This window comes from Hemibagrus wyckioides, linkage group LG11 (genome assembly GCF_019097595.1).
Source record: "Hemibagrus wyckioides isolate EC202008001 linkage group LG11, SWU_Hwy_1.0, whole genome shotgun sequence".
Taxonomy (NCBI): domain Eukaryota; kingdom Metazoa; phylum Chordata; class Actinopteri; order Siluriformes; family Bagridae; genus Hemibagrus; species Hemibagrus wyckioides.
In genome coordinates this window covers 19,492,701-19,514,441 of record NC_080720.1, presented here as the reverse complement: position 1 = coordinate 19,514,441, position 21,741 = coordinate 19,492,701, and the positions used below count along the sequence as shown (strand labels likewise).

At 37.1% G+C, this 21,741-nt stretch overlaps 1 protein-coding gene across 2 annotated transcripts in view; it reads right to left on the bottom strand.

The window, feature by feature from the left end:
- The window catches only part of LOC131362195 (cadherin-22-like), a 203,085-nt gene that overhangs the window by 71,534 nt on the left and 109,810 nt on the right, over positions 1-21,741 (bottom strand). For both annotated transcript variants that reach the window (XM_058404039.1, XM_058404040.1), the window contains exon 4: positions 17,469-17,763. In XM_058404039.1, coding sequence (XP_058260022.1) covers positions 17,469-17,763 — 295 coding nt within the window. The remainder of the gene's footprint in view (positions 1-17,468; positions 17,764-21,741) is intronic.

Below are 21,741 nucleotides of genomic sequence, written 5' to 3'. Positions count from 1 at the left end.
TATGTCTGTGTTTGCCATTTAAAATTCCACTAACTAGTTTGAAACTGTCACTACCTCCAAACCTGTTGGCGACATCATCAGCAGCCATGGCAAATGATACTTTTCAGGAATATAACTTTTAGCTTCTAATATCAGTTGAGGATGAGAAGAAAAAAGCGATGGTAATTTTACCAGAAGCACTTTTAATGGAAATAAAACTAATTCGAGTCATGCCTCCCAAATAAACAAAGTCCAAGTCCTGAAATACACCACAGCTTACAAACACTGCTCCACCAGGTTTCCCATAACACACAAACACTTCCCTGTTCACAGTCAACCACATGCTGATTACACACACCTGTGTTCAATCAGCCAGAGACATACATACAGACACACACACACACACAGACACACACACACACACAGAGTGTGCGAAGTATACAGTTTGCGTTGTTTGTCACCATTTGACACAAAGCCTTGTTATTGCATTTAATAGTCTCATTGTGACCCTTTCTGTGTTCCTCATTTTCTCATCTCTTGTATTGTTGTTTGCTATCACCTGACCCATGCTAGTCCCTGACCTTCATTTTGCCTCACATTTTTTTGGATCTGTCTGCCTGAACTTTACTAAACTGCTTTATCTGCAGTTGCATCCTCTCAGCCTTACCTTACCTGACAATACCTGACAATGAAGCTTCTTTGGGATCTATTTCTGCTTGCAGAGCAAAAATGAACAGAACAATTGTCCATACTGTGCCCAAAATGTCACATACTTGATATTAATTTCGTGTTTATAGAACTATTGTATAAAAGCAATACTGCACTCCCAATCCTGCAGTTATTTATAACCTGTATGGGATAACCTGTTGCGAGACACAGCTGCTCTGATATTCTGTATAACTACAGTCTTGCATGTGGGATAATACTTAACTGTTTGTGTGCAAACTAAAACATTTAATATAGACCGGTCTTATTTAGGCAGGCCCCAACAGACAATTCTGTTCTTCTGGTGGAATGGGAATCAACCCTCCTTATGGGACATTTTCAATCAGAACCTCAAATACAAATCACCACAAGTCAGATATAAAATTAGACACTGTTGGATTTCAGTTGTTTTTAGCTCTTACACAGAATTTTAGGGGTTGACAATAACACCTTAAAAATTTATAATGCTTACAAACTTAGCTTACAAGTACTTCAAGCATCTCAAAAAGTAAAAAAGGATTTAAAATATTGCGAATAGTATGCCTGGTAAAACATAAATACTTATGAAAACACTTCTAAGTGTCTACCTGACATTACCTTAGTGTCACTTTCATATAAGCCATCAGTAACCAATGTGGAGTGTGATATGTAAAAAAAAAGCTACAACACTATTGCAACTTTTTGAATTGTGAAATGTTTGACTGTTGTCTAACTGGACTAATGTCCAAAAAAATGTTCTAAGAAACAATTTATTATTAGTGCAGATGTTTTTCAAGCATCACAGATTAGTTTGGTAATGTTACCTTTGTGATCTGTCAAATAGTAAATGTTCCTCTAGCATTAGCTTAAGGAACGGATGTGAAGCAAGAGTGGCATTGGAGTGAGAGAGAGAGAGAGAGCAAGAGAGAGAGAGAGAGAGAGAGAGAGAGAGAGAATGTAGAGGGCTTCTGTAATCCAGGCTGCCTGTAATTGCTGACAGCTGGCGGTGTCTGCAAAAAGGTCACCGTTACACTTTCCTCCCTAGACCTGTCACACTACTGTCCAGTCACACCATAATGCTATGCTAATTAGGTTAATTAAACAGAAGTGTCAGGGTCCTGTTTGTCTCCTGTCATCAGAGCTGGATCCCAACAGGCGGCAAGGAAAAGGGATGTTGTTTTATCATAAGAGTCGCTGAACTATCTTCACAAATCTAACCTTTTGACTTTAAGCTGTTCGACTTTACGAGGCTGGTTGTCCTTCAGGTAGATTTTCAGTCCTCACATTAAGTGTCATTATATGAAAGACATGCACAGCCTCAAATGAGTGATTAAAACTACTTCTGATATGCTGCCTTGTTTTGAAGGACCATCCTCTTTTTCATTCAAGCAGAAAGGTAATATGCATGTATACTGCGGAGTTAATTTTCTGCAATATTTACAAAACAGTCACTAGCACCAAGCTTCCACGAAAGAGTCTTCCCGGTTTTCAAAAAATTGAACCCCATCTGTCTCTTCGTATGAAATTTCAAAATGCAAATGCGCAATTGTGCGCATACGGATGACTTTCAAACCCATCCATATTGCATTCAAAAGCAGCTCGTGTAAGACTGCAGTTTTTTATCCGCTCAGTAAACAGTCCCTTTTAAAGCATAGATTGTCAGATAGAAATGAAGAAGTCATACTATTAGTTCCTTATCTTCATTTTCCACAGGTAATATTCATGGTGATGCTTAGCTGTTCGCCAACATGACACACGTGGGTTAACACTACAGGTGAAGAAAACTATATAAATGCAAATGCTATTTCATTGTACTTATACTTTAGCAGGAACAGGAAGCAGATGCACTGCTTCTTATTAATGCATTGCTGCAGATTTCCTAAAAAGTCATTACTTACCAGTCTGTGTGCCCTAAGCAGATTTTTTTTTTTTTTGGTGATTCAAGGAAATGCATAAGAGAAAAGAAAAAAATCTCTGGAATCTTAACGCATGCAGAATTTTAATTGAAATTGGGGTGTGTTTACCCAGAACTAGCGGGCTAACAGTCTTTACTATGCTCAGGGACATAAAACGAGCAGAAATCCTGTGCCTTCGAACGTGAAGAATTTATGTTTGAGTTCCCTCTGTGTTCTACTACAGTGCAAATATTGTTCTAGCGGCAAAACACATTTCTTTCGGCTTGTTTACAGAGTCGGCTCTTGCTCCTTGCTCCCCTGGTGCACTGTTGTAACCCAAATCTGGCATCCGTGCATAAATCCATATAACTACCACATTCCACAGGATGGGTTGGGAACTCTACATGGTACATTTATTTGTACGTTCATTATACTGCTGCTCCAAGAACTCAACCACCATAAAGTCAGCGCCAAACTAGAAGTTTAATAAAACAAACAAACAAAAAAACCCTGACATTTATTACACCAACAAACAGATGACTCCTAGATTGAGAAACAAAACGATGTATCAGCCTGAGGCGGTGTTCTCGAACGCATCAGCGCAGCTCTGCGGATGTGCCCTCGTCACCTGGACTGTCTGGTTCTTTAACACATGGGGATGGAAGTTGATTAAAAAGCATCGGTGCTGGAAGGCCACAGGGAGCCTTTGTTTCTGACTGGTGCTGCTAGAGATTAGGTAAAAGTGGCATAAAATATACAGTTGGATTCATAAAAAAAGTCACAGTCTTTTTTTTTCCCTTCTTACACTTGTATTTGTTGATTGTTATTTTTAAAAAATATAAATATTCTCTAAACTCCATAATTCTATAAAGAACATTTCTATCATGATGCAAGCCAGCTCTTCCAGGATGACAGTGTCTACATCCAGTTATGTAAATTCATACACTATGGCCGCTGACATGTCAGAGAGCACTTTTCACCACCTCCATGAAGCAGCAACTGATGACATATCATTTGGAAAAATGTACAGTTCCAGAGAACTTGGCCAAGGTACACTGGCACTCATATGGTGGTAATATGTTTATTTTTGTTTTTGTCACCTGTCTGTACGTACATGTGAAAAAACAGAAAGTCTTCAATGTTAAATTAATTTCACTGCTTCCTATCAGAGTCTGTATTCCTCAAGTTATTGTTTTTCTTGTGTGAGATTTATGCACAGATGGTGTCAACAAAATCTGTTTCAAGCAGCAGATGACGGCTCTTTGGGGAAGGAAGACGGCTCAATTACAGCATGCAGCGAGGCCGGAGGAGGTTGCCCAGTGTGAGACCCCAGACTGACAGCTATTTAAGAGCCAGTGTCATAAAAGAGATTTGCGTTTGTCTGGCTACAGTAACAATACAAGCACACAGCCAGACTCTATATCTCACTCATTCATTCTCTCTCTCTCTCTCTCTCTCCTCTTCATAGCCCTGTCTTAATCACCAAGTCTAAGAGCTTCCTTCCCAAATCTCTGTGCATTATGGATCATTTAGTGCTCCCATAAAAGCTGAGGTGTTTTCACATGAAAAGTTAATTCACCAACACTTCCTTCATGATTCATTCTCTACTGGCCCACATAAAAACAGGGCACTGAAGCAGTGAAATATGAAGAAAAGGAGGAGGAAAGAGTAGATGGGTGGAAAAAATGTCACATCATAAAAGGCAATGACCTGCTGAGATTCTAGATGAACTCCTACAGGGATTAAGCCATGACCGTTTTTCATTCAGAGACTCTGGCAACTATATGGATTTTTAACAATTACAGCCACCCTTTTTTTTTTCATTTGGGTATTTTTTGTCCAACTAACAGTGAGTAAGAGTTTTTAATAGCAGACACTAATCATTTTCACTATTGTCCATTTAATGATTATAAAAATGTAATGTGTTACTATTATAGTGAAATAAAAACAGCTGAGTGGTTACGCCAATAACCTCACTATAAAATGTTCTGGGAACAAGGATGAGGACAGGCCTAGAGGAAAGATTTTTGATAAATTTAAATAAATAAATAAAATAAGTTCATAATAACAAATGAAGTCATAATACATTATTAACATTTAACTGTTGATTAATGATTGAAGTCACCCACAACAGTTACTGTGCTCTTTAGAAATAGAAAATATATATATATATTTTTTTTTTTTTTGCTTTGGATGTTAAATTATTTATTTTTCTTTTGTTGCTGGTTCATAGCTGAAAAAAGAATATTCTCATACAGAGCTCCTTCCTTATATAACTCATCAAATTATACACTGGTCCAGGTCACAGAGTGGTCACAGTACAACTTGCCACCAGAAAATAAATGGGCTAATGTCTGTGTTATATAGCAGTTGTTTAACTGAAAAACAAAATTCTGAAAAGGGGACTCTGTCTAAAAATAACAACCTTTAAATATTTCTCCACTAACAATCACAATGTAGCTAAATCACCTAAGAGGGATCGATTGAAGCACTTCATGTCTCATAGATTTTGAGTTGTTCTAACATACTAGCACGGTTTTCCTTTACAGTAGGTTTTAGAGGAATTTTTGCTGTGATGGAAATGCTGTGTGATGATATACTGTGTATAAGCCTCTAAGCTGAATAGCTCATTACTGAAATTCGCCCAGTAATAAAATATTAATGAAACTGATTCAGAACTAATTTTGTAGACATACTTGTACTTTTAATATAGAGAAAGATCTTAGGAAAATAAAAGATGGTGAAGGCATTTCATAAAATTATGGCAAGTAAACAATTTTATTGTATTTTTAATTTCTTTTTTATGAAATGGAAAGTCACTTGTCCTTCTGTGTATTGTTGTATATGAAACAAATAACATTTGATTTTGAATATATATCAAATTATTCATAATCAGTCTCCATTCATAATCTGTACTTATATAAAAGGTAGACATGAAATCATGTCATTTCAGCCACCATATCTTTTCCGGGTACAGATTGCCAGTGTTTAATTGTGCCACAAGCATTTTATCTAGCTTCTTTGATCTGCCAAAGAGGTTTGTCTGTGGCTGTTCCTCATTTGCACCATTTGTGGTAGATGAATCATTGGGGCAGAGTGAGCACTGTCAATCAGCATGGACAGCAGTAAATTGGAAGCGAGACAGCATGGGCACGGCCTTCCTGACCCAGCCTGTGTGGCTGTGGCTAAGGTCTCTGGCACACTGGAGCATCAATCATGATGCATGCATCCATCCATCAACTGCAGCTTCTGGCACCCTGAACAGCTCTTTTCCAACATCAGAAGGAAATAGTATAATCATCCCAGCAGGCATGAAGGCATAATGTATAAATTAATAAATAAATAAAAAATACACATGCATATGAAAACACAACTTTTACCCCAGACACACAAACATAAGCCCCAAACACACACACACACACTCAGAACTGTACATGATAAAACAGATTGAAACTAACTGCATATTTAGTATGCATCTCAGAAATTAATATAATATTAATTAACATTAATCGCATGCCTTAAATTAACAATAATAATAATTGAGAAAGGGTACATACCCTTGTGTTTTAGGCATTGTATCTTGAATGTTAATATCTGGATTTGCTCAGCAATACGGTAGTTTAATTTTCAGGTATATTTTATTTCTTCATAAACAAACAAACAAGTAAATAACTCAGTCATTTAACTTTGTAGCCATGTTGAATCTGGAAAACAAAACTACTTTTATTTTAAAAAAATGCATAGTCTGCATCTTTTTTTTCTTCAATTATTCAAGCGTCTTGGGCCAAAACACAAGGCATATATTATATTCTAACATATATTACTACTTCTATGGAGGAAAAACACATCCATCAGCTGATCTGGCTAAGTATGTTTATAAAGTATATAAGTCTACAAAAAACATACATGTTATAACTAGAAACAGTATTTGAACAGTATTAATTACTCATTATCATTAACTAAAGGTATTATAGCAGCCATTTCAAACATTATTCTGCATATTTTAGTAAAAAGCAGTCAAAAGTTTAACCCATAGTTGCTCAGTTTGTGAGCTTGACTAGTTTCCTATTGGTTAAATATAAGAAATATACCCTGAGGAATGTGGTCCATATTTCTTGTAAAAAAGTTATCCTGATAAAACATCATGCTCATGAAAATGCACCAGTTCAGTTTTGTGACATTGTGACCATGCGGTAACACACATCTACAGAACTCATACATAAATACAGAGGCTTGACTGTAATATTATACCTTCATAATGCCAAGAGTAGAAAGTCATAAACAAGGTATAACTTTTGACATTTTATTTCAACAACTTGATGAATGAAAAGTAGTGCTATAGATCTCAGCATCCGGTTTCCATATTAATTTCAAAGCTATATTTCAAAATCTGAAAGCGTCCCTTTTGTGAATGCTTTATGTCAGAACACTCAGTATAATCCTTTAAGATTAAGGAGAAGGTTGGAAACAAATTTACAGAAATAATATATTGAAATTACTATAATAAATGTGTCTGATTGATCCAGCTGCTATAAAATGTAATTGAACAGACTGCTAAATACTCCTCTTTAAGCTCTAGAGTATTACTTTGCTTCTAGCTAGTGGATCTTCTTAGACTTTTCTTCATTATGCACAGAAAAAAAGTGGCTCTTATGCTGTTATTAAACAGCTTGCAGTGAAAATGGAAGGGAAGAAATCTGATTATTTGAACATACATAACTATTAAATAAATAGTGACATAAAAAAGTACTATACTTACCAATACACTGAATTATTCTTTTATAAAGCCTTATTATATAAAATTGCACTAAGGCCTACGGGTGTTTCATCTTGTCTTTTCATGGCGAGACTTTGTAGCTTTCATTTAAATAACAAGCCAAACAATGGTGGGGTCTGAAATGTTGGTTTTGAAAGCTGAAAGCTGCCAGTTCACACTGAAGGCCACAGGTTTCAGCACAACTCTGAAACATGCCTCTGAATTTGATGCATTATAGCTTGTTCAGAAGTGCTGAGGTCATTACCATTTTGCATGGGTTTACTTTGTACTTTTTCTTCTCTTTGTGAAAGGACTGCATTAATTTTAACAATGTGAGGATGTTAAAAGCTGTTTTCCTGATTCATTAAAGGGCTGAGAGGAAAAAGTGATGCTCATTTTTACTGCCTGTCAATGCTGACATCATTTTTGCTTGAAATACACCAAACCACAAATTATGTTATTTATATGTGTACAGAACGAATAGGACAACCATGACATTACTATTGAAAGACGGAAAGAAAAAATAGCACTGAAATCCATCCATACAATGTGTCAAGTATGATGTGTGGTGGATGTAACATATTTGCAACCATTGTTTGCATAACAGCAAGTTCTCCACGAAGCCTGAATCAGTCTATCAATAAGAAAAGTACATAATAAAAAAGTAATAATGTTAAATACAAAGACAAATAAAGATTTGTTTTGCTTGCTTTCTGCCTTTTTTAACTGTAATTATTTTAATACTTATAAACTTCAAGTATTATTTTGTTAAGACTTTGTTGTTAAGACTTTACAATAACTGTACATGAGAAATCTCCTACTAATACCTCATTAATACTCACTTAAATAGGAACTAATGATGAGTTAAGGCATGCACTAATCACAATCTAATGAAGAGCTAACCTTAACTACAACGTGTGTGGATAACAACCTCCTTAAATACATATTAGTACCTTTGTTAATTCATGTATTACTTAACACGAAAGGATAAACTAAATCAAACATGCTTTATAAGAAAGACTATGAATTAAACATGCATAATTTCATATTGTTTATATAATTTGCCATATGCAGCTGCGTACACAGACATCACTGTGTGGCGCTGGATTTCTAGTACTACAGTACAGTGCGCCAAGAAGAGAAATGGGATGAAATAATTTATGTTTATTATTAGTCTATCTTTCAACGTTTTATGAAGGATCAGTGTAAATTGGCAAAGTAATCCAGTAACATTCAGTGACGTTTGTGTTTGCAGCTGAATACGGCAAACTATATAAATAATTGCATAATTATGCATATTTAATTCTTATAGAGCATGTAGTTTACCCCTTCACGTTAATTAATACATTAACTAACAATCATTTACTAACGTTTACTTAAGGAGGTCGTTATTCACGCATGAATTCACATCATAGTTAAGGTTAGCTCTTCATTAGTTCATGATTATTTATGTAAAGAACGTGAAAAGAACTTTTGCTCAATTTATACATGTTTGGGCTTGAGGTATAAAACACAGTGTACGGCATGCTGAACAGTAAACACACCAAAAAAATCCAATATCACACAAAGTTCTTGCATCTTACTAAGATGTGTACACATCTAGTTTAATATACAATTGTAGTAGTAATATATAAGTAGTTTGTGGTAGCATACCTCTAACAATCTAAAAAATAAATCTAGGAAGTAACTGCAGTGTACTTCAGAAATGATGGTGGCAGAAAGATTCCAGAGAAACAGGTAATTTTAGACAAAAGTTGTTAATGAAGTTTCACCTCTTAGTTTCTTTGCTGGCACAGCTGATGAAGTGTGTTTGTCTGAAACATCATGTTTCTCTGGAAAGTTTGTGTACTGGACTACTCTTTTATTACATCCCATATAAACATCCAAAAACAGACCCATTTTTCTACTTTTTTTTAGACACTTGATCTAAAAAACAGATTATTATTCTTATTAAATTTAACCTCCACTCATTATTCTGACTTAAACTGTGCGTAGTATAATGTTTATCTCTCTGTTTATTGTTTAAAAAAAGTTGGTTTGAATCTGAGCAGAGGATCATGGGTAGAGAGCCCTTGGCTGCTTGTAGACTTTAATGCACAAATTCAATCCTCTTTAAAGGATTCCACACCTTTGCTGATAATTACTTGGTAATTCCATTAGCAGGTACAGAGCAATCTCAAGTGGAATGTGGGATCCAGGGTGGTATTTTTATTGCAGGGCTCAGGCAGAGGGAATATGTTTAGTGTGCATATACAAATACACTATAGAACCAAGAATGATCAACACTTGAACGACAGCATAGCAAATTAAGCCATTTTTTAGACTTGAATTGCAAAGTAGTTTACCAGAAATTACTGTGCGAGCTCACTAACTATGCAAGTCTAAGATGTGAGTCTTCACATACCTAGATGTAATTCAAACAGTCCCTGTCTTTAAGAGTCTTGCAGAGTTTCACAGAGAAAACCTCTAAGTATGCTCCATTACTGTGTGGGTGTGGGTCTGTGATGTACAAGATAGATGAAGTCTTCACAGATCTTTCACAGGTTTAATGATGGATACATATTGTGGCAAATACATGCTAATACAACTATACACAGATTTAATTGTGGACACACACAAACTACACAATATTTGGAAGGGTTTGTCATTTTTCTTAATTACTGCAGATTTTCCAAATATTCGGGCCAAGACGGCTTGCAAGGGCATCACAACATGCATTGAGCCAATTGTGATTAATGTGCATCAAACATGACTGCAGCTATCAAAGAAGGTAATTATGTATTTACTTATGTGTCTTCACTAGAGGTAGTTTAAAAGTGGAATCCTTTGTTTGCAATTTTACCAATTAAATAGTTTTCCACAAAAATCTTAGAAAAAAACAAAACAAAACTCTGCAATCTGCATCACAAATTATATATATATATATATATATATATATATATATATATATATATATATATATATATATATATATATATATATAGTGAGGGGAAAAAATTTCCATGTTAACTTTGTACATTTGCCCACTGACAAAGAAATGATCAGTCTATAATTTTAATGGTAGTTTTGTTCGAACAGTGAGAGACAGAATAACAACAAAAAAATCCAGAAAAACGCATTTAAAAAAAAGTTATAAATTGATTTGAATTTTAATGAATGAAATAAGTATTTGACCCCAAAACATGACATGGTGGCAAAACCCTTTTCCCTGTTTCTTGTAGTTGGCCACCAGGTTTGCACACATCTCAGGAGGGATTTTGTCCCACTTCTCTTAGCAGATCCTCTCCAAGTCATTAAGGCTTCGAGGCTGACATTTGGCAACTCGAACCTTCAGCTTCCTCCACAGATTTTCTATGGAATTAAGGTCTGGAGACTGGCTAAGCCACTCCAGGACCTTAAAGTGCTTCTTCTTGTGCCACTCCTTTGTTGTCTTGGCCGTGTGTTTTGGGTCATTGTCATGCTGGAATACCCATCCACGACCCATTTAAAATGCCCATTGCCCCGTCCTTCATCCCTTTGATGGGGTGCAGTTGACCTGTCCCCTTAGCAGAAAAACACTGCCAAAGCATAATATTCCCTCCTCCATGTTTGATGGTGGGGATGGTGTTCTTGGGGTCATTGGCAGCATTCCTCCTCCTCCAAACATGGAGTTGAGTTGATGAAAAAAGATCTCGATTTTGGTCTCATCTGACCACAACACATTCACCCAGCTCTCTTCTGAATCATTCAGATGTTCATTGGAAAATTTCAGACTGGTCTGTACATGTGCTTTCTTGAGCAGGGGAACGGGTGCTGCAGGATCTCAGTTTTTTCTTGGTGACTATGTCCCAGCTGCCTTGAGATCACTGGCAAGATCCTCCCATGTAGTTCTGGGCTGATTTCTCACTGTTCTCATGCTCACTGAAACTCCACAAGGTGAGATCTTGCATGGAGCCCCAGACCGAGGAAGACTGACAGTTATTTTGTGTTTCTTCTATTTGTGAATAATCGCACAGATTGTTGTCACCTTCTCACCAAGCTGCTTAGCAATGGTCTTTTAGCCAATTCCAGCCTTGTGTAGGTCTACAATCCTGTCCCTGACATCCTTGGACAGCTCTTTGGTCTTGGCCATAGTGAAGAGTTTGGAATCTGATTGATTGATTGCTTCTGTGGACAGGTGGCTTTTATTCAGGTAACATGCTGAGATTAGGAGCACTCCCGTTAAGAGAGTAAGTGACTTTAAGTGCTCCTAATCTCATCTTGTTACCTGTATAAAAGATACCTGGGAGCCAGAAATTTTGCTGATTGATAGGGGATTAAATACTTATTTCACTCATTAAAAAATCGATTTATAACTTTTTTGAAATGCATTTTTCTGGATTTTTTTTGTTGTTGTTATTCTGTCTCTCACTGTTGAAATAAACCTACCATTAAAATAATAGACTGATCATTTCTTTGTCAGTGGGCAAACGTACAAAATCAGCAGGGGATCAAATAATTTTTTTCTTCACTATATATACTGTACTGTATATAGCAGCAAAATCAAGCAATTTTGGCTGCAAACAATCACAAAAAAACTAACTGAAAACTACTAAAGTATAGATACCCATTTAAAATGCAAGTTTACAGTAATTTATTTGTGAAAATGGAATATTTTGTGTTGAGTATCAGCTCTTCTCAGAATTGAACATTGCCACTTCAATTTTTTTTATAGAAATGTGCAGGTATGAGCTTGAGAGTCCTTTTGAGAGAGGATTCACAATAACTGAATCCATGACCAGGATTGAGTGCCCTACACTGGACAAATATACTTCCCAACATTTTTATATCAATATTTCATCCTGTATCCTTCATCCATTTTAAACTTTAAAAGGATTATTACAATTAAGAATAAATATAATATTCTTCACGCAGCAGGTGAGCAATGCTGTTTCATTGCCAAATCTCTCTATGATCAGAAACACAATCATTTCTTTTACAAACTCTGCCAAGCTCTGACAGATCTGCCAAGTTTTTGTTTGTAGTTGCTGCTTTCAGCCACTGGCGAAACTATTTTCTCCTATTTTCTATTTGAGATATATACACCTCTTTGCTGGTCAACATAGTCTCTACTGACCAAAAGCAAAATGAGCACCTTCCTGGTTTTATTTGTTAATTGGTAAAGTGCTCTATGCATAAAATTAGTGATTTATCATGACTAAAAATACAAAAAAGATTACAATTTAATTCTTAGAAGCTGTTTCCCATTTCCTTATTGATTGCAATATTTACTTTAAACATTTAAACTCCAACATTGCCCCAGCCACTCCACCCCAAGCCTACGCCTTCAAATGCAGGGCCCTGGGGTTAAAAACCCTTTTTCTCCCATGCTTTGAAAATGTCACATAGTGACTAAATATATATATTTGCCTACTTTTCCCATTTTTACACTTCACACTCTCTTGCTGAATTATCTAAGAAGGGCATTTAAAGCAGCCTAAATTATCTACAAACAAATTCAACCTATGTTAGCTGCTCAGAAAAGGCCTGATACAGTGAGCGTAAGAGATACCGGTAACAAGACAGAGAGTGGCAAGGGAAAATAAATATGCTGTGTGCTTGTCTGTGATTATGCTTTTATTATTATAGCAGAGCATTCACTGCCGCAGTAATAAAACACAGTGGTGCTCATGCTCAGCCACTAGCTGTGATTAAATCTCATATTTCCACAGATCACTCAGTTTACACATCTGTAGGGTTCATTACAAAAGTGCCGCTGCTGAGGCCCCATTATTAAATTAACTTTGGCTGTCATGTGACAATTAGCCTGATTAGGTGGGACCACTGAAGTAATGGCCAGTGAGAATCTTTGTAGCAGGAAATGGCTGAAATCAAGGTAATTGTCCCTATTCGTAGAGCCTTTGTTTGAAATGCTTCAGCACTGAACACTGAGATGCTATTATATATCATTATATATACTCTAGGTACATCATCATAATACAAGATAGCTCCCCCTGAACATGGATTCCACAAGGTGTTCCTTGCAATTCTGGTCCATGCTGTGAATCTTTCATTCTAACACTTATAAAAGGTGCTCTATTAGATTCAGATCTGGAAAATGGGCAGGCCAATGATGTACACTGAACTCAGTTTAAGATGACTTGAGTATTTGTGCATGCTGGAGGTAGGTGAAATGTGGCCATAGTGCAGCCTGGGATCCCAAACTAGGCATTGTTTAATTTTATTTACAAACAGTATCGCAAGAGAAACTCATTCCTAATTCAATCTCCTAGCTTGTTCCATTCATTTCCTTTACAAATTAAATATTAGAAATATCAAAGATGAATTTTGTGAAATATTATTTGAAACAACTTTCTGGGTGGCATATTCAAACAAACTAGCATTTAATTTAATAGGATGTTAAATGAATAAGATTTTAGTCTTACACTGTGCTAGTGTAGTTTAGCAATAAAAACGGACAAATTTCTCTATCTATCTCTGCTAAACAAAATACCATGTCTTAAATTGTATACTTTGGTACAGTTCTATAGCATTATTGAGTGCTATCACTATTACAGTTTCCTGTTACATTTACTTTGAATTTTAGGTTTGAGTAGTCCTCAAACCTAAAAAATACCATGGCACTGGTTGGTATTGCTATTGGTATTGACTGGTATTAAGGGGAGGAAACATTCCCCACACCATAACAGCACCTCCGCCAGCCTGGACTGTTGACAAAAGGTAGGTTGGGTCATAGATTTCATGTGGATTAAAAGTATATACAATGGAATGCTGACTTTGGCCACAGACACTGAAATCTGGTCAACAGTGCAGACACTGTAGATCAATAATGAACACAATTTTCCTACTCACTTTTCATAATGATGGCCAACAAAAATGCTGTCTTAAGTGGCAGCTAAGTTTGCACAAAGATTAAAGACGTTCTACAAAGACTTCTGTCTATTTCATGTGCTCCCAACAGTAAATAGTCAATCTGTCCCCTATAAACACCACCACATTGTTTTTTTCACCACATTGTTATCTTGCACATTGTGCAAGATAATGGGTTCATTTTCAGTGATTTTTGAACATAGTGAGAAAGCTTTCCACTTGCCCGCACACGATGTGTAAATGCTGCACACATACTCACAAGGGTGGCTGAAACTTTAGGCGCTTTCGAATATGCCTGGGTCACCAATAATTTGTAGTCTACATTGCCACAGGGGATTACTGCAAGTCTGGTTTGATAGGTAGTGGGCATGAACAGCCAGTAAGTAATATTCATAGCTGGAACAATGGTCTGTTAGAATAGAATGGGCTATCAACACACTAGTTTCACAGACTGTTGAATGCAGTGCAGCATCCACAGCAACAGTGACTGAAATTCATAGAGCTATAGGTTTGGCCAAGCATTCACCAAACACCCTGAACTAATATTTTTTATCTATGCCTGACTCTACCAACCTTCACAAGAGCCTGAATTTGATATTAAGTCAGATATAAAATTAGTCAGGACACTGTTGACTTGCAATGTGAAACGTTTTTACCTCTGATCGGAAAACCTTACACAGAATATTAGTGGTTGAAGATAACGACTTTAAATTTTACATGCTTATGAAGAAGCACTTGGAGCATCTCTGAGAATATTGATATCACCATTTACTTTGAAGACAAACATTTGTGTGAGAAAAATATATAAAACTAACTAACATTTTAACATTCAACATTTCTTCCCCTAAGCTTCATAAAAAAAAGAGAAATAATTATATACCTATAAATTTATAAAGCTCTAAGTGTCTACTTTCATTTGAGTCATTAACCACCACTGTGGAGTGTGACACGGCAAAAACATTCAATGTAATTCACATGGACACCTTAAAACCAGTGCAAAATCCATTTTTTGGTCTCTGGGAAAAATAGTTAATAGCTATTTTTAAGAGTATTTTTCAGGGAAAAATGTGGGCTGGACCAATTCCTCAGTGTGTGCACACCAGTGACACTCGACTTTGTGAGCACTCAGGCGAAATGTTATGTGGCAAACGCATACACATTGTCAGTTCATCCACATACACAGTAAGAACATCCCAGCCAGATGCGGAGCCAGATGTAAAGTCTGCATATTGGCTCCATGCAATTCCATGACTGCATCCATAATTGAGATGGCCGTGTGCTTCATCAAGAAGTCTCAAATGGCATTGCCTGATGCCATAGAACAGCCTGCAAAAGAATTGTGATTGCCTTTTAGTCCTAGCAGTTCCACATGCACAATCAGGACACTTGTCTGGCTAAACACCTGCTGATGGGACTGTCTGCACAGTAGCCAATCGTCCAGAAAAAAAGAGTACACACAGGCCCTCTCGTTGCAGGGGATCCAATGCAACTCGCACACAATTTGTGAACACCCTGGGTACCAAAGATAATCCATTGGGAAGGATATGTCACTCCACTGATGTGAAAGTGAAAAATCTCCTATATTCCACACCATGTGGAAACTGATCTCTCAGATCTATGGTCACACCGCTCGCATTATAGGCAGAAAAATCAGGATGAGAGCATGGACCGAATGATTACTAATGTGAGATGGGGAGAAAGGGATGGGCTTCCATGGAGGTCAGTTAATGCAGGAGACTTCAAAACATCTACACTACTGTGAATCATTCAAGATTCATGCATACCTGTATGTTAATTATTTCATTTGCCATTTTCATTTCAGAAGACTCTTTTGGCATACTTTGAGTGACACCGGATAGCAGTGTACTTTAGAGGTGCAAACATGGAGCAAATTTCTATGTTTTATTTAATGGCAGATACAGGTTTTGAAAGAAAAAAAAAGCACTTTGTATTACAAATGACACTAAAATTAAAAGATGACGCTAAACTTTGTCTTTTCCAACAGAAATTATTTATTTGTGCTTTCAAGCCTATGTAAACTTTGATGAAAAGAAGATAATAGAATACAAAGTGCAAAAATGAATGCAAAATGTGTTTAGTTTAAGTACAACCTCAAAAAAATTAAGTAACCACAATGTAACTTGTAAAATTATTTGCCTTGGTATAGTAAAAAGACTGGACCTTTTACTTTTGGATATAGTAAAAAGGGATTATAAGGTATATGCTGTTAATTTTTTACATACAGGTAGTCTATACAAGTGTCAATGTAGACTACATTCAGGAATTCTAGCAATCGTTGTACTATGTTGCTGCTTTGTGTCCAAGCAGCTAAAGAAAAACAAACCACTTGCAACATTATGTTCTGAAACTTATCCATTCATCTTGGAATGTCAATGTAAAGTGAGGCACCTATTCTTCTTTCTGTCTGACTGGGCTATCCGTCTGCTTCGCTTTGACAGTGAGGCGTGACCTTATCACGGAGACGCTAACATTGACGACATTAACAATTGCTCAGCAAGAGAGCAAAACATTAAAATGCTAACAAAGCAGTGATGTTATCTCATTAGACTTGCTGCACAGTTTAATGTATAAAACATGAACAGTGTGCTCAGTTAATGTGAGAGGTGGAGAAACAAGGGGGAGGAGAAGTGAAGATGCCACAAACATTAACTACTCTCCCTCCCTCGCTTTGTCTCACTCTCTCTCCTTCTCGTTCGAGAAAGTGCTGCCGCTGGCTCAGCCTCCACTATGCTGAGAAGGCAGGAATTAATTCCAATCAGGAAGTTCACTGTTGTAGAGAACGCGAGGAGTGTAACCTGCCCCTATTTTATTCTAATAAACAAGTAGCCTTCAGTAGGAAATTGAAAGCAGAATCCCATGAATAAATATGTCTGTACAGACAGACACTACAGGCGATCTGCAATAAAAGTTTACTCAGCACAATTGAGCACATTCCCACTTGTCAAAACAGCAGTGAGGAATTAGTAAAGCAAAAGTTCAGATTCTTACAGACTAACCAGCGTGATCTGGTCACTGAAGTCCCACTGACACAGGATCTACTTAGATTCCATACTAATAATGTCATGCATTTAAATTCACTCAATAATTAAAACATTATAACATATTAGAACAGGAATAACTTTAGAATTTACTTAGTTGGATCAGTCATTTTTAAAGAATTTCATTGTTCTATTCTAATAAAAATTTCAATTTTTATTTTAGTTTCTTATTTTTAGTTTTAGTATTTTACTATGAATTCACTTCTGGCCTTAAAATGAGTTACGAGATAAAGAGTTTTCTCTTACCGATAGGCGACAGCTCAGCCACACTTCCAATGTATGGTCCCTCCAGGAACTTGGGCTCACTGTCATTGATATCCTGGACCTTGATAACAAACTCGGACTCGGGTTCGAGTGGGGCGTCGCTCTGGCGGTCTCGAGCCTGTGCTCGTAAAGTGTAGAAGGCTTTCTCCTCACGATCCAACCTCTCGGTGGCGTGAATGTCCCCTGTGACCTCATCAATGATAAAGATAGTCCCTGCGCCTTCGCCAGATATGGTGTACTTGATGGAGCCATCACCTTCATCGGAGTCTGAGTGGATCTGCCAGTCAAAAGGGAAATTGGTGTAAGGGATGAGACACATAAAAATCTCAGATCATGACAGTCTGTAAAGAAAAAAGTAACCTTTCCTCAAAATAACTTCTCAGATTTCCCAAGGGCATAATATTACACAGAGCAAATTAAACCACTGATCTCTTTCACAAACTATTTACATTTCAAGTGTGTTTTGGTTTTTTTGGTTTTTAAAAAGTATATAATAAATCCTGCCTCTAGATTTTTAGCACGTCATCAGGTAGAAGGTGTTTTTATATCCTGAACTTTTGTGCATTGAATCTTGGGCACTGACTCTAAACTTGTAGAAGAATTTGGGCTAATCTGAAAAAAGCAGCCTGGAATTATCCCTTCACTTTCCTCTGACCCCATGCTAAAGGTAAGACTAAACATGGGAATGTAAGAGCGAACTTCAAAAGCCCTTATAAATCTGCCAGGACTTTTTTTTTCTAATGTCACTGAAAGCCATTTTCCTTGATCTACCATCTTATACCACCATCAGCCATCTCTCTTCCTTTCTCTCTCTTCATTATTATTCACCTTCTATTGCAGCTTCTAGTTTCTCAATAGACATGGACAGAGAGCTAAAATTTTCTCTTCCATATTAAATATTTTATAAATCCTTAATTAAATATAGGATTCTATCACCCCCATGGGGTTTTTTCATTAAGTATTTGTCGTAAAACTGCAAGCAAAACCCTCTATATTGCGTTTCCCTGTCTTACTCTCTCTGTCTCTTACTATGGAGAATCTTCCCCAAGTCAAACAAAATGAACACTGAAAATATGATTTTTCGAGCATCAATATTTTAGCAGCAACAGAAAAAAAATCTCAATTTCTGAAAAGGGGGCATATAAAGATATGAAGAATAAAAAAAAAAAAACACCCTTCAATATGAACCACTTAAAGACAGAAGTCTGATCAGCAGAAAACTTTGCACAGTCCTTTAGATTACTGTTTTAATTAAATCGACATATTTATTTAAAAAAAGAACAACAAAAATAAAACAAATTAAAATAAAATAAATAAATAAATAAATAAATAAAAAAACCTTTAGTTGGAGATCATTTGTTGGAGATCATTTGGAGATAATTTGTATCCTAATAATCTTTTTTTTTTACAACAGAACAATCATTTCAGCTTTTATATTATATTGTGTTTTCTATAATCAGTTATTATGTTATCTCTTGCTCTTTATGAATAATAATGAATAATAGTGATCATGATATAGCATTTTACACAGCATCAGCTGAGATGCCAGTCCTTTTGAGTAGGCCTGCCATACTATAAGAAATCAGTAAGATATGCTGGGGCTACAGAGTGCAGGGGTTTGCATTTCATAAGAGTGTGTAATTAATGTAGAACAGAAAGCTAACATAAACCGAATACTACTGCTGCAGCATGCTCTGAATTTTCTTCACCTGTTAGGGTGTCAGCCTTCTACATTTGGAAATATAATCATTTTTCTACATTTTCTACATATTAATGTGTGAAATCATTTTTCTACATCTTGTAAGATCCGCTAATGTCATACTGAGTGTGTGTTTTCTTCAATGAGTAAAGAGTTTTATCAAGTATTACACTTGGAATAGTTGTTCAGTCAGATTTAACTATTGTGTATAGTTTACATTAAAAATATGTTACGTTTCTCAACAAAACATGATCTCATTGCTTATACTAAACTTAATTTAATGTTTCTATGAAGTAGAGTGAATGATGCAGAGTGAGCGTGATCAATTCATGTAGTATTAATTATGTAGTAATATTATGTAAACCAATTACATTGTGAAGTCTCATGAGAACACTGGTGCTGATAAGAACAATAACTATAGTATTAAATTCAGGCACTTAAAACATGTATGGCAGAATAGCGCAGTGGTAAGTTTGTTATACTCTGTAACATACCAGCATTGTGGGTTCTTAAGTTGTTAACTTAGTTCAGTGCTTTGAATATACACTCTCAAATCATGTTGGATGTATAAAAGCATATTTTTTTAATTTTAATTTTTTCAATTCCATCAGGTGGATCCAGTGTACACCTTTGAATGAAGTAAACTCACCAAGCTCTTTCCTTACAGACAGACCACAGGCAGTACAGATGGACAACCATGTCTCACTGTCACTCACCCTCGGGACTGGAGCCCCCCAGGGATGTGTTCTGAGCCCCCTGCTGTGCTCACTGTACACCTACGACTGTGTGGCCACTTCCAGCTCCACCAACATCATAAAGTTCTCCAATAACGACGAGATCCTTCCTAAAGGATATTAAAAAACTGGAGACATGGTGCCAGGACAACAATCTCCTCCTGAACTAAGGAGCTGATAGTGGACTTCTGCACAAAGCAGAAGAGGAATTACCGGCTCCTCGCTATAAATGGGACCCCAGTTTCCAGTACCTAGGTGTTCACATCACGCAGGACCTGTCATGGTCAACACCCTGGTGAAGAAGGCCTGGCAGCGTCTTTACCATCTCAGACGCCTAAAGGACTTTAAACTGCCCTCAAAGGTGCTGAAGACATTTTACACCTGCACCATTGAGAGCATTCTGATGGGAAGCATCACAGCCTGGTTTGGAAACAGCACCAGGCAGGACAGGCAAGCTCTCCAGAGGGTGGTGCGATCAGCTGAGCGTACCATCCACACTGAGCTTCCTGATCTGGAGACTATATACAGCAAGCGGTGCTGGACCAAGGCCAGGAAGATAATGAAGGACCTCAGCCATCCCAAAAATGGTCTCTTCTCTCTGTTGGACTCTTGGACTCTTCTCTCAGGGAAAAGTTTCCGCTCCTTGAAGGCAGACACAGAGAGAATGAGGAGGAGCTTCTTCCTGCAAGTCATTTGGGCCCTTAACCAGAACACCTAGTACCTGGCCTTTCTGGACTTCCTCACACATGACATTCTACCGCAGCTGATTGTCGCACATACAATAACTGCACAGGTCACACTCTTTTTATATGCATACTGCACTGTCACTTTACTCCCTGCCATTCCTGTTAAAACTGAATATTTATATTTGCCTTTTTATATCTATATATATTTTACATATATATATATATATATATATATATATATATATATATATATATATATATATATATATATATATATATATATATATATATATACACTATATTGCCAAAAGTATTCGCTCACCCATCCAAATAATCAGAATCAGGTGTTCCAATCACTTCCATGGCCACAGGTGTATAAAATCAAGCACCTAGGCATGCAGACTGTTTTTACAAACATTTGTGAAAGAATGGGTCGCTCTCAGGAGCTCAGTGAATTCCAGCGTGGAACTGTGATAGGATGCCACCTGTGCAACAAATCCAGTCGTGAAATTTCCTCGCTCCTAAATATTCCACAGTCAACTGTCAGCTGTATTATAAGAACGTGGAAGTGTTTGGGAACGACAGCAACTCAGCCACAAAGTGGTAGGCCACGTAAACTGACGGAGCGGGGTCAGCGGATGCTGAGGCACATAGTGCGAAGAGGTCGCCAACGTTCTGCAGAGTCAATCGCTACAGACCTCCAAACTTCATGTGGCCTTCAGATTAGCTCAAGAACAGTGCGCAGAGAGCTTCATGGAATGGGTTTCCATGGCCGAGCAGCTGCATCCAAGCCATACATCACCAAGTGCAATGCAAAGCGTTGGATGCAGTGGTGTAAAGCACGCCGCCACTGGACTCTAGAGCAGTGGAGACACGCGTCTCTGGAGTGATGAATCGCGCTTCTCCATCTGGCAATCTCAAGTCTGGGTTTGGCGGTTGCCAGGAGAACGGTATTTGTCTGACTGCATTGTGCCAAGTGTAAAGTTTGGTGGAGGGGGGATTATGGTGTGGGGTTGTTTTTCAGGAGCTGGGCTTGGCCCCTTAGTTCCAGTGAAAGGAACTCTGAATGCTTCAGCATACCAAGACATTTTGGACAATTCCATGCTCCCAACTTTGTGGGAACAGTTTGGAGCTGG